Here is a 14,350-nt window from a genome sequence, read left to right as displayed (position 1 = left end):
AGTGGCCCTGCCGCTGTTCCTCACGCTCAGCAGCCTCATCTTGGAGCCTTTGTAGTGACGCCTTCCATCTGACATGTCCTTCTCCAAGATGCACACCCCTTGATTTCAAGTTTCTGCCCTAGTGTCAACTGCCGTCCTGTTAGTGAGCCTCCTACCATGCTGAATAAAACAGAAGTATCACACCCAGGAGAAGGCATCCCCCTGCCCCAGCTTCACCACCAGCTGCCACATACTGTCTTATATCTGCTGTACTGGACTTTGAGCTCCGTGAGGGCAGGGAGTTGACATTTAGTAAACTGTATTATCCCCATGCAGGTCAGGTTTTGACTCATAGTCCAGACAAATAGTCTGTTGAATGAATAAAAATCAAAGTTGGTAGAATTTTATTTGGCTTTACTTAGTATATTTTCATGACTTCCATTTTCCCCAACCCAAGTATGTCTCATTTAACCAAACACCACTTGGGAAAATGTCTTCACCTTCTATCAAACTTGTTGGATAAACTGTAAACACCCAAGGGACCAGCCTTGGATTTTCCAATTACCTCAGACATCTAGGGAGCCTTCTGTCACGAAGTCTCTGAGATTACATCATCCTTCCCCAGGTGTCTCTGAGTCAGTGCAGCAGAGCGCGCAGGTCTCCCTTGGAGAGGCTGCAACAACTGGACAGACAGCCTTCTGTAGATGAAGCTGCGTCTCTAGAGGAAAACTTTAATTTCAGTGGGGCATCCAGGTTCCAGCTAATGCTTTTAAGCAGGGAGGAAGGCCTAAAGATCATAAGCACACCCCTTGGCTGGTAACAGCTGTTAATGTTTAAAGTCCCTGTGGGGGATGGTAGGGGTGCCTGGGCTCTTCCTTAGTTTGTACAATAGTGGGGTCTTACCCTGATTTAGTCCTGATGCTCTGGCAGCTGAAAAAAAAAATCTATGGGAAAGTCAGAGTGATCTGAAAAACCCCAAACTCTACAGCAAGGAGGAAAGAAATGGAGGTTTTTCAAATGTGCTTCAGAACTTTGAGCTGTGCACGCTGAAGGCACAGCTTTATGATGTAAGTGATGTGGCTGGTATTACAGCTGAGGGAAAAAAGCTACAATTAGAGTCTCAGTCCTCTGGGGTGTTAGGATAAACACCTTGGCAGTCTTGGCCAGCCCACCCGTCCTCCTCCCTCTGCAATCACTGCTCACCATTACTCCAGAGGAGGCGCAGTCAGGTGTGGCTGGATAAGACAAAGCCATTAGAAGCAGAACAGAGGAGGAGGCATGCCACTGTGTTCTGTCAGTTCCTACATATTGACAAGGCATTCCTCATCACTTCCCCAAAGCTCTCATAGGTCAGTTTATGTGATGAACCCTTCAGCTACATAGGTCCTCCACCACAGCTCTCGCCAGCAAGTGACAGGTGTCTTAATGCTCAGTGCTAAGCCTCAGGAAGGTAGGCGTATGCTGACTTTGCTTCCCCTTCGAATCAGAGTGCTTAGTAGGGCCTTGCACACAGTAGGTGCTTGAGATATATATTTCACTTAATGTATAGGCACTGAGCAACAGAAATGCTCCTCACCCCTCCTTTCTTGGACATCCACCTACACTAAGAAGTAGCTGTGGGAGCTGGGTAGAGAGCACTGAAGATAGTAGGCACAGCCCATGGCTGTTACCTGTTCCCTCCCTCCAACAGCCTGTTTACACTTCCTCTCCATCCCTCAGTTAGGGGCTCCTGTAGCATAGTGTACCTGATTAGCCCTAATTTCATGTTTATTGATGAAAACATTCTAATATAGATTATATGCCCGAGGAGTTCAAGTTTCTATTCTATCTCTTTGTGCTTGCACATACACTTTTTCTTCCTCTATTTTTCAATGGCTTGGGGCTGTGTGCTGGTTAGAAAGTCAACTTGACAGGAATTGGGGTCATCTGGGAAATGGCCTCCATCAGACTGGCCTGTGGGACCTTTTCTTGATTAATGATTTATGTGGGCAGTGCCACCTGGGCTGGTGGTCCTGGGCTGAATAAGAAAGCAGGTTCAGCAGTCATGGAGATCAAGACAGGAAACAGCACTCCTCCACAGCCTCTGATTCAGTTCTTGTCCTGACCTCCCCCAGTGATAGAGTATGACCTGGGAGCTGTTATCCGAGATAAACTCTCTCTCCAAGTTGTTTTTGTCCAGGTTCTATCTGAAAACCAGAAACCCCACTACGAGGAGCTGTGTGAGAGCAGTACAGCATCCCATTCCGTAAACGCAGCTCCTAAGCACCAAACAGGACTTCAGAGAACAGGCCACATGGTACTGGGGGCCCACATTATCCTTAGTGTAAGGCAGTCGGACTTCACGTGGGAGTCCTGCAGAGAGCCAGGTCACTGAGCAAGAGATACCTTCGAGGAAATAACACGGTGTACAAGGAGCCACGGTAAAGCACAGAGGAAGATTCCTGGAGGAGCGTGCCTGTAATCCAAGCACTCAGGAAGCAGAGGCAGCCTGGGCGGCAGGGTGTACAGCAAGACCCTGAGTCAAACTAAACAAAACCACAACAAAACAACCCTAAGCCACATGATTGACGGAGAAGGGGTCACATCTCATAAAGGCATCATTCTGCCACTGCTGCTCCCAATGGCATGTCAAGGAGTCCTGGACGGAGTTAGAGGGCCTAGAATACCACCTGGCCATGGGGCATTGCACGCTCTTACTTGATCAACATTCAAGAGAAAAGTCAACTCAGCCTCCATGAAGGAAACCCTTGTAAACCTGGCGTTTGAGAACGTGTACCTTGGTGACAACTCTTCAGCTGGGGCTGCCACCTGTACCCGTGCTCCGTATGCTACCTCTAGCATTGTCCCACAGCACTGTCACTAGTACCCACATGTCGTCTTAGGATTTAGAAAGGGTTATTGCCTCAGATTCTTCATGGCTGACTCACATGAAGTAGGCAGGTGACTGTGAAAAGAAACCGGCAGTAGAGGGTCCTGTGAGGGCTTGGTGACATCAGCAGGACTCAGCAGAGCACCTCAATCAGGTCACTACATTGTGAGGTGCTGCCTATTGATTTGGGGCACAAGCTCATCATTTACAAAGAAATTGATTGGTGAGCTACGCAGGGTGGTGGGTGCCTTTAATCCTAGCACTGAGATGGCAGAGGCAATAGGGTTACTACAAGTTCAAGATCAGCCTGGGCCAAAGAGATCCTATCTCAAAATATATGAAACAAGGATAATAAGGACTCATACAAACTAAATGAATGTGAAGACTGGGGTACAGCTCAGTGTAGTGCCTGCCCAGTGTGCATGAAGCCAGGACCCAACTGTCAATGCCAAACAAACAAACAAATAAAATGGGAAGCAGCCCAGTAAGAGTGCTTGGTAGCATGCCGACCTAGATTCAACCCTCAGGACCACAGAACGAAATGGACCTACACCTGAGGTGGACACCAGAAGGACACGCACAGAACACATTTGGTAAAGTCCTCCCACCAGGAAGTTCTACATCCTCCATGCCCACGGGCATCACGAGCAGCTCACTTTGGTAGGAGCACTTACCTGCCTCTGTTACCATGAGGAAGCTTTGCTAGTTTGCCCCCAGAACAGGATGAAGGAAGTCTTTAAGATATCAGGGGGAGCCTGTTTCAGAGGCATTTCTTAACCGGCCTCCAATGTGGGTTAGCCTCTCTATTCTCCAAATAAAGACTTAAATTTGAAAGTTAGGACTCCGTCAAACGGTGCTCGGAGTGGACATTCACGGCATTCATCTCCCAGATGGACAGCACTGACATCACTGACCGGCCAGGTAAAGGAAGTTAAACTATGTATATTAAAGCTCTAGGCATCATATGTAATATATACCAGTTCGTACACCATACAGAAAGGTTCGATGCCGGGGGACCTGTGACTAGCCTATGGCAGCTGGCTAATGGCCGGGTCAGACTTGGTCATGCTGGCTAAGAGCCATTCCTTCTCAAGCGTCTCTATCATTCCTTTGATCTCATAACTTCAAAAGGGTAACTTACTGTCTTCATTTCACCAGAAATCTTTTAATTTTTTTTTTAAATTTATATGTAGCTGTCTTCAGACACACCAGAAGAGGGCCTCAGATCCCATTACAGATGGTTGGGAGCCACCATGTGGTTGCTGGGAATTGAACTCAGGATGTCTGGAAGAGCATTCAGTGCTCTTAACTGCTGAGCCATCTCTCCAGCCCTTCATCAGAAATCTTATTGTAGCCATTAAGTTCTGAAAACAAGATCTATCTTACAAATGAGGAGACCCAAATGTGAATTTTAGGTGAGACCAGAACTAGAACTTAGAGTGCTAGAGTTGAGTCTGACTACCTGCGTGCATGATCTTTCCTTTTTTAAGCCTTTGGGTCCCGCTCACACAAGGAGCCTTTTCTGAAATAGATCATAGCATCTCAGGCACCTGACTGGGGAACTTAGGCTTCATGCCTTTAGCCAACTCAACAGGGACAGTTCTTATCAGGAAGGTGTTTTGTTTTCCTAGTGGAAGTTAGCAGTGTCATGAAACTACTGTAATTGGTTTCCTAGTGACCAAGTCTCCCTTTGTATACCAGGCAGCAAAGCCCAACTCCAGACTGAAAGGATAATTTCTCCACCATGGCACAGCCCAGTGGAGGTGAGGTGGGTGAAAGAGAGACACCTGAGGACCTAAGTCCAACTCTGACAAAATGATTGATGGTCCAAAGAATCCCTGTTCTTTCTGCCTCCTCTTACATGATCCTTCTAGAGACAGTGGAGGACCACTGAAACAGTGTTTTCTGGACATGAAAGGCCACTGCACACATGAACACATGACTTCCACATAAGATCATGACAGCGAGGTCCTGGCGTGGATGGGAGAGGGCCTTACAAATTCCCAGTGCATAAGAACTCCTGGCAACTGATGGCTGTTGGGAAAGGGTCATTTTCTTCAGGGATGCAACCTCTGATAGGCTGCCAGTGTTCAGTGCATGGCCCTGTGTACGTTCTGTCAGCATTGTGTAGACTCAGTGGGTTTATGGAGTTCATCAAGTGGGAGGGAAAAGCAATGGTGGGGGATAGAGTATGAAATTCTCAAACATTTGTAAAAGAAAACCTGGTCTAGTGGCATTTACCCTTCCTAAGGCCACAACTCTTCTCTCTAGTTTGTACCTCCAGCGGGTTCACAGAAATAGCAAGAAGAAACATTTGGAAAGCGACACAGGATGTCCTGTTTCCTTACATCACTTCTCTCTATGCTCCACCAGCTAGAACTCAGTAATGTGGACCCTACCTGCAGCAAGTGGTCGCTGGTGCTCTGAGGAAAAGGAGACGGGGTTTGGTGAACACATCGCCTCTCTGCACTGCCGAAGGCGTTTATTAAGACTATACCAATGATAACACAATGTGGTACAATGGCAGAAACTAAATGACACAACTGTATTAAATGCCAATGGCAACTAAAATGGACATAAACATTAAATAATGCAAATATTTATGACAGAAATACTGTGATACCAAATGATACAGTGATGAAACTGACACAGTCACATTGATGCAGATACACATAAATGAAACCATGATACACAGGCTAAATGACAGACGCTAGATGACACCATGATTAATACTCAACATCTGTTTATATGTGGAATATCTTGACCCTAAACCTGCCTGGATTCAGGCAGCCAATGGTTGATTCAGGGTCTACCCTCTTCTCAGTTCACAAGGAGGCTTATAAGGAGCAGCCTCCCAGCAGGGAAACAGGACAGAGCCTATGTAGACAAGGTAACAAGACCAGGTCTGTCATCAGCTCCAAGCATGGCAACACAGGGCTCGGTGGCTGTCTGACAGACAGGGTCTTACCGTGTCATTAAGGCTGCCAAAGCACTCACCGTTCCCAGCCAACCTTAGACTCAAGACCCGCTTCTGCCTCCAAAGCGCCAGCACTATAGGCCCTGGCCACCATGCTCGCGATGACAGCGGAGCTTCACACCAAGGCTTCACACGCAGTTCTTCCAGACTTACCTCCCAGACCATCTCACACCAAGGCTTTCACTGGCTTTGGTTTTTCTAAGACCTGGTCTCATTCTGTAGCCCAGGCTGGCCTGAAATTCACGCTGTAGCATAAACTATCCTCTAACTCACAAACTCAGCCTCTTGAGTGCAGGGACTTAAGGACTACATGGCTGGCTTCCAAAGCACTTGTGGTTTGTTTTGAGAAAGAGTAGGTAACAGGCCAAACTGGAAACTCCCCATCTTCTTGCTTCGTAAGAGCCAGGATTATAGGATGCACCAACATGCAGGCTTCATTCTGAAAAAACCAGTTGGTTTCTATGGCGCACAGTACACAAGCTACGTGACAGACATGACTGACTGACTGGTTTGCTAACATGGTAACCTGTCCTCAATTCCTGGCATAGGAACAAGCCTCACTTTGAGTAAGGTGAGATCTAAGGCTCCAGGATCACGGAAAGAGCACCATTCCAGGTCCTGGTACACACCAGCACCAGCAGAGGAAGCTAAATGCCAAAGAGGATCTTGAGGTCAGCCAGTGTGAGCTTGGTGATAGGTCCTCCGGATCCTGAAAGGACCTGTTTTGCCAAATCTTTCTTTTTCTCTTGGAGCTGTAAGATCTTCTCTTCCACTGTCCCCTCACAGACAAACCTAAGAGCGAATGATAACAAACATCAGGGGTCAAGCGGCTCACCAAAGCATGCATTTGAACTTCACTTCAGTTTTAAAGAAGGCTGTTTGCTTCCCTGGGACACTGGAGAGTAGAGAATCCATACAACTTTCACTAACTATGTCTGTTTAACGTGATGCGTTCATACTTTCTTTCTGAAGTGAGGGTAATTACAGAAGGTATTTCTCTCTAAACACAGTGGCCCAACTTTTACCCAAACTCTGCTGTTGACAAGGTCTGAAGACCTTCTGACAGTGTCTGTGTATTTAAGTGGAGAGTGTCTAACTTCTTAGCTAATCCATATCATAACCAGGCTTCCCAAATTGAAGAGGTCACCCTGCTGTCACTCAAGTGTCAACTAAGTAGTCTGCATTTATCTATACATACACATCCTATGGGATGTGACCGAGGAAGAGTGTGCCCAGGGTCCAAAAGGCAATCTGTGTAGGGCAGTCATGGACGGCGCCATCAGAGTTCAGTCTTAATGTGAGGCAGCTAGGATGACCGGGGCTCGCTAGGCAGGATGGAGCGGGCACATCCCAGGGATGAGAACATGTACGAACTGTGGCTGAACTTCAGAGCACGTGTGTTTAATTAAAGGTCCTGCTGTCCAGTCAAGTTTACTGGCGGCAAAAGTTCGGGAGCTGTGAGCCAGACCCTTAGTGGCTAGCCCTGACTTGCCAAGCACTGAGAGGAAATCACAGGGTGAGCTGCTGCAGAAGGTGTGACGTCTCAGAGAGAAGGAGCCGTCTGCTGGCAGTGCAGAGGACAAGAGTCAGCAGGGAAGGGAGCTGGCAGTGGGGATGGAAGGAAAGGACAGCTACAAGTTTACAAAGTACAGCTAAAGGCTTTGGTGTGGGAAGAGGGAAAGGAGGGGGGCTAGATTCCGCCTGTACGCTAGACAAGCGGATGCTATTCACACAGATAATGTACACGCACATACTGAAGCAGAGGAAGCAAGATTTCAGATTGGCTTTTTTATCCTGGAGGGTGTGATTATACTTGGCACATTCAGGCGCTCTGTACTGTTCGCTTTGTACCTGAGCACACGAACTGATGAATGAAGATGGATGAGTACTTGCACATTTAGGCTTAGATGTTTAGTGGGATCTGGATACCCAGGCTGAAGTTTACAAGACAGCGGAAGTAAAAGTAGAGATTTGGGACTTCTGGGCAGAAAAGAGAGCTAAAGACGGAAAAACTAATTATCACTGAACTTGAATACTTCCAACATCTATCTATCTATCTATCTATCTATCTATCTATCTATCTATCTATCTATCTCTCTCTCTCTCTCTCTCTCTCTCTCTCTCTCTCTCTCTCTCCCTCTCCCTCTCTCTCTCACACACACACACTCTCTCTCTCTCTCTCTCACACACACACACACACACACACACACGGATTCAGGAGGAACTTTCTGGTCATTTCTTTATAACTGAGATTATACCATACTAAAAGTTAAAAAAAGACAAGAGGAGAGGTGGGCATGGAGGACACCTTCCACAGCTACCTCCTTGGTGAGCTTTGGTTTATTACCATGCAGCCTTGCTCTCTGGCCAAGACCAGCAAGGCTACACCAGACAGCGTCATTTCCTCCTGACTAGGGTTCCTCAGGTGTGCCTGCGGAATGGTTAGTGCTACAATCACCACGCCCCAGGCAAGGCTTTCTTTCACACAGGAAGGGGCTGGTGCCTTTGCTTACCTGTGTATGACAACATCCTTCTCCTGCCCTACTCGGTAAATCCGGTCACAAGCCTGGTCTTCAAGTGAGGGATTCCTGTTTGAGGAGAGATGTAACTCAGAGACACTGACATGCTACACAGGGCTGATAAACCATGGCCTACTGCCAGCTCCAAACGACAGTCCACCTCTGTGTGCTTCTCTAACTAAAAGTGGTCAGTACCTTCTCAAAGAGGCTTAAGAAAACAACACACAACACACAGCAAAGGATATGCCACAGAAACCTATATGCCCGGCAAAGCCTGAAACGCTTACAGAAGTTCACTCGGTCCTGGAGCACTGACTGGAGATTCCCTAACCAGCAGGATTCAGAACCTACTTAGAAACCTAAGAGCTGGTTAAGAGTCTCAAATATTTCTTTCAACTTGTTCAGTGAAGTCAACTAAAGAGGTAGAAAGTCTCATTATCAACTCTAAATTAACCTCATGTTACCTCTTTAGAATCGGGGTAATATTTCTCCATCTCAAGACTGGTGTAATTCCTAGCATGTTTTTCTCACGTCTGTGTATGTAAGAATCCTAAGGAAACCATTCTCTACAACGTTAGCAAGTTGGCCTCTTCGCACCATTTGAGGCTGCATGAAGAATTAGACAAAGTATCATGGTATGGGTCTGACATCCCTGCTATTTAAACACTGCAGCAGGAGGACAGCAATACCAGGCTTGCCTGGACAACAGACCTAGTTCAAGGCCAGCCTGCACAACTAGTGAAACCCTGTCTCAAAGTAAAAGGTAAGAAGGAAAGGTGGGTTAGGTGTGCAAGGCCCTGGGCTCAGCCCCAGAACTGCAGAGCAAGAGAAACAAAGCCCACCCGAAACAGCAACCATGTGCACAGGCAGAAGATCCGAGCCTGGCACTGTGAGACTTCATCTGTCCAATGCAGGAGGGGCACAAACCAAGGCACTGACTGGTGGCACACCCCTCGGGAAGCCACCATCACAACTAGAAACCCCTCTTCTTCCTTCTGGAGTAAGGTTTCTAATCTAAGGTTGCAACTTCCCTGACTCCTCAAAAACTGTCTGGAAAAACAGACATCGAACTGATTGACGTAGCTCAGTCATGAGAAAACAAACAAAACAAAAACAAACAAACAAAAAAAGCAAAACTGTGCTCCTTGGTTTTTTGTTTGTTTGTTTTGTTTTTTTTGAGACAGGGTTTCTCTGTGTAGCCCTGGCTGTCCTGGAACTCATTCTGTAGACCAGGCTGGCCTCGAACTCTAGAGATCGGCCTGCTTCTGCCTCCCAAAATAATGGGATTAAAGACTTCACCACCACTGTCTGGATGCTCCTTGTTTTTATGGAGAAACAATGTTAATATTTTTTTAAGCTAATAAACAATAAAATCGTGAAGTAGCCATGAAATAGTCCCTCAGCAGTCCTGGACCATCAGCCAGCCTTACATGACCCTTAGACAGGGCCATACAGAATGTCGCCATGACTTTCTAAAAGGCACTGTCAGATGCTGCCCTCTGCCACTGCTCTCCCTGATGCTAGGACAGGAACATCCTGAAGTTACCAGTGCATGTCAAGAAGGAAAAGGTGGTTTCCTCCAGTCAGATTGAGTCCAACACCGCCAGCCAAGAGGGAGATCAGCATGACCTTCAAAAGGAAACACGCCATTAAAGTTCCACACGCCTGGTCTTACAGTGCAGCTGCCAGTCGGGGTCTTCAGTGCCCCAAAAGTCAAACGGCAAAGACTTGGCCCTGTCATGGCGCTAGATCAAAGGCTGTGGAACATTTACGGGGTCAGTACCACTGATCTTCAGGGCACTGGGAACTGCCACTTCCCTTGGCCGTGGCTTTTTGTCTTCTTTACTTCCTTTCCAGACGTGTGGTTGTTTCCCTCCACACACTGCTGCCATGATACATGCCCATAACAGAAGCCCCAAAGCAGGACCACCGAAACCTCCAAAACCACAAGCGCAAAGCAGCCCCTTCTCTTTATGGGGGTATTTGTAGGAACAGAAAGAGAGGTAACCAGCATCTTTCCAGCTCTAGTTCAAAAAGGTCAAAACACACGAGAAACATGTTCCTTTCCAATTTCCCCCTGGTGTAATGTTTTGAATCATTAACCTGCCAGTTTCCATACCTCACCTTTGCAAACAATCCTCCCCTCTCACAGGAGGGTCGACTGCCACAGTATGTGAGCGCTGCAGTTGAGATCCTTGGGTGGTCAACTCTGTATTAAATTCTAACTGGTCTTGAGACCATCCCCTCCCCCACAGCTACATCACCCTTCCTTCCACTCAGCTAGTACGTCCTAAATCCTTCTTAACCACTCCAGGGCCCTGCTTGCCCACATCTCCTATCAAAAGCCATGCACCCTGCAAGGCTTACTGCTCTGCAAAGAGCCCCCATCTCAGCCTGCCCTGCGGACTCTTCAGTTTATTCCCAGACCATTCGTGCACTGTGGCACAGATCTGCAGTGTCTAATAAAATATAAACATTTGGAGGGATCAAGGCAGAATATCTTTCTACGTTAAGCTGCTACGCTCTCCTGCTTTAGAGCTAGGAACAACTTGCTCCTCCGTCACACAGGCCTGCTGTGCCCAGCTCGTACCTGAGGTCCCTGGGAGTGGTTAAATGCCTCCACCAAGTCCATTCTCTGTTTGGGGTTGACAGAGCCATCGATGGTGGCATAAGTCAGTCGGTTCTTCCTGAGGTGCAGGGCTACCACCTGCAGCATGCTGGTCCACTGAGAGACAATGACACTAGAGAGGGGAAAAACAAAACCAAAAAGGCTAAGCAGTCTCCCCTCAGGCGGCACCCCACTAGTCTCAAGATTAGTTAGTTACAAAATGTACACAAGAGGAGTCCCTGTTACCTGAAGGGCAAGATCATGCCATGCTTCAGACAGTGTCCCCCAGGGACCTGTGTGTAAAGGCGTGGCCCTGGAGTGGCAGTGTGGGGGAACTGTGAATGCTTATATGGTAGAGCCTAGAGGGAGGCAGTCCTCTAAAGAGACTGCAGAATTCACCTCTTCTTCCCTGCTTCCCTCCTTGTCACGTGACTACTTATTCAGACATGCACCCCAGCAAACGCCATTTTCCCCCTCAGCCTAAGCCAATGGGGGCATCCAGTCATGAGTGAAGCATCCAGAACCATGGGCCTTTAAAAAAGCCTCCTGGGAGGCCGTTCACAGTGGTGGCATGAAGCTAATACAGGCACGTGATTTAAGGTCGTGGTGTAAGTGTATAATCCATCTGTTTCTAAGCCCCAGTCTCATTTGGTGCTACTCAGAACAAAGGATTGGGTAGGCTAAAGTAATGATGTCCACTGTCCTTTGTTTGGGGTCTCAGGGTTCATCCAAAAACCTGTGGCCCTGCAGAAAGGGGACAGCAGCTACTCATCCTGTGACCACCACAGCAGCGGCTAGGTATTCATCCGACACAGGTCTTAATCAGAGCTTCAACAATTTTATGAGGAACTATTTCATGTATACAAATGCATCTGTGTCATACAGCCGTATCTGTGTGCATGTGTGCTACACTACACATGTGACATACAGCAAAGAGCTCTAAGCCCCAGGTAAGCAGCCCAGCAGCAGCCCTGCCCTGCTCCCTGCTCCCGTCCCACGAGTCTGTTCTTCTACTGTTTCAGGTATCACCTTAGCCAGATCCTCACAGCAGGAGTAAGCCAGGGATCTCATTCGATACACATCACAGTGTTTTCATTAGAAGTTACAGGACTTTACACCATAGCCTGAGTGTGTTCTGTGGGGCATGACCTAAGCTAAGACCCAAGAGCCTCAACTTCCCTTGCAAGCAGTGAGATGCCACTCACCTCTTTTGGGACCCTGGGCCTTTTTGGATTGCCTCCAGTTCTGCCAGCAGAGAAGACACCTGGGAAAGTCACATAACATTGCAGTTTAAGCCACTTACTTTTCTCTCTTCTCCCCCTGAATTACAGAAGCAATTTCCTGGGCGCCTCTGTGCTTCCGGCTTGTCTATCACTCTGCTGCAGCTGGAAAGCTGTTTGCTAAGTGTAAGCTGGCTGCCCTCCTCCTCCTATGCCATGCTACTGAGGCTAAAGCCTATGTGTCTAATGTCACCTGCTAGGTCCCTGCCGCTCTGACCTCTGCGCTGGTCACCGCTCACTATGCACTCCTCAAAGGACATGTCAATCATGCTGAACTCTACACCCGATAGGCCACACCTGTTCCCTCTACTTTAGAATATCATTTTCCATGCCAGCTTCATGGCATGTTGTTTTTTAAATTTTATTTTAGAGACTTCTCTTCTAATCTTTAATTAAAATATAATTACATCACTTCCCCATGGCCATTCTTCCCTTCAACCTTTCCCACGCACCCTCCACTCCCTCTTACATCGATGGTCTCTAGTTATTATTGTTATACACACATAAATATGTAAGCGTAGCCTACTTAGTCTCTTTAGTATGGCTTGTGTATATATGATTCTAGGGCTAACCACTCTGAGCTGGATAACCAGTTAGGGGCCTCGTCCCTGGGAGAGACTGCTCCATCTTTCAGCAGTCTATGGTCTTTGGCTGCCTATAGTTCTTTGCTAGGGATAGGACCCCAGGAGACTCTCTCCCACATTAGCATGTCTCTTTGGAACCGTCACTGTTCCTGTTTCGTTGAGCCATATTGCTGGGGTATGATGGGTGTTGCCTTTGAAAGCCCCCCCCATCTTAGTGTGGGCTAGCCAGTTCCATGTTGTTTCTACTGTCATGGTTCTGATCACACTGCACAATCATTGCTTTGTAACCGTCCTTTGCTGTCAGGACATCAGATCCTCTGCAGACCTGAACACATGCATGGTTCTCTCCTGTGCTTCTGGAAGAGGCAGGAGTCTAGCTGACACTCACAGAAAAAAGCAAAAGAGCCTTGCTGGCTTTAAGCCGTTCCCTGCGTACATGAAGCCTAGCATGGTTTGATTCTACTCATGGGCTTGTGTTGAGAAGCCATGTGAACATTACCTGAGTATCAGGCACGGACAGCACTCTAACTGCTAGAGTACAGTCTGCTCCCATTCAGGGCTGATTTCCCAGTTACTTATGGTAAATAGCCAGGCTCGTGTTCTAAAATTGTATCTAAGGGCCAGCAAGATGCCTCAGCAGGGAACTGTGCTTGCTGAATGTCTGACACCTGGAGTTCAATGCCTGGACCCCACATGGTATGAAAAGAGGATGGACGCTTTAGGGTTCTCTGTGACAAAGTGAGGCTTTAAGACTAGAGGGGGAATCTAAACTCTGACCTTCTACGTCTCCTCTCATAAGCTCTTTCCGTGTGCACAATGAGGAGTCCAACACAGGGAGAAAGGTAATGCCATCTGTTGTCAAGCAGAGAGGTGACAAAAGTACCTTGGTGCTCCTTCGTGTGTCATCAAAAAGCTCCACCTTGAAGCATGTGCCATTAAGGCTGACGGTGGGCGACGGCTCTGAGACATCGACTTTGGACAAGGTCAGAGCACTGAGCTGTTCTTCCAGGGATAGGACAAGGCCTTCGCTCTCCAGTTCCTTGGGGTCCAGGGCCTTGGAAGAAAGGGAGGAGATGGGAACACAGGGCAGTGGGCTGGCAAGCCTTTGTATACCTGATTTCCAACAGTCCAGAGTAAAAGACTCATCTCTAGCACTACAGAAAAGGCCCTGTGGAAAGCATGGCCTTGAAACTTCTCACCAGGTAGAGTACATGATGCAAGTTATAAACCTGTGAACGGACTGCATGATCACTCTGTTCTCAGAGTTCACTCAGCTGACAATCAAGTACAGAGCTACGCTTCTGAAATGAGTCCACGATAAATTAGAATTCTAGATACACCTCTGCTAGTGTAAAAGCAAGCTTCCCGGTTGTACTTGAGATTTTATACATCCCAATGCTGAACATCAGAAACTCCACAAGCTTTATGACACTCTGAGATACCAAAGCACTCACAAATGGTTCCCTTGACAAAATGTCATTTCCTGGCCTAAAACCAAACAAACAATAAAAAAGCGTAGCCATGGAAATCCTGA

At 47.5% G+C, this 14,350-nt stretch overlaps 1 protein-coding gene across 1 annotated transcript in view; it reads right to left on the bottom strand.

The window, feature by feature from the left end:
* Window positions 1-5,291: 5,291 nt before the first annotated feature.
* The window catches only part of Ttf2 (transcription termination factor 2), a 30,942-nt gene continuing 21,883 nt past the window's right edge, over window positions 5,292-14,350 (bottom strand). The window contains exons 18-23 of the mRNA XM_032897626.1: window positions 13,700-13,870; window positions 12,158-12,216; window positions 10,935-11,085; window positions 9,891-9,973; window positions 8,339-8,413; window positions 5,292-6,617 (exon numbers count right to left, since the gene is read on the bottom strand). Coding sequence (XP_032753517.1) covers window positions 6,473-6,617; window positions 8,339-8,413; window positions 9,891-9,973; window positions 10,935-11,085; window positions 12,158-12,216; window positions 13,700-13,870 — 684 coding nt within the window. The 3' untranslated portion in view covers window positions 5,292-6,472. The remainder of the gene's footprint in view (window positions 6,618-8,338; window positions 8,414-9,890; window positions 9,974-10,934; window positions 11,086-12,157; window positions 12,217-13,699; window positions 13,871-14,350) is intronic.

The sequence above is a fragment of the Rattus rattus genome, chromosome 3, assembly GCF_011064425.1.
Source record: "Rattus rattus isolate New Zealand chromosome 3, Rrattus_CSIRO_v1, whole genome shotgun sequence".
Lineage (NCBI taxonomy): Eukaryota > Metazoa > Chordata > Mammalia > Rodentia > Muridae > Rattus > Rattus rattus.
Note: the sequence above shows the minus strand (reverse complement) of the source record. Positions and strands in the feature narration are given on the sequence as shown.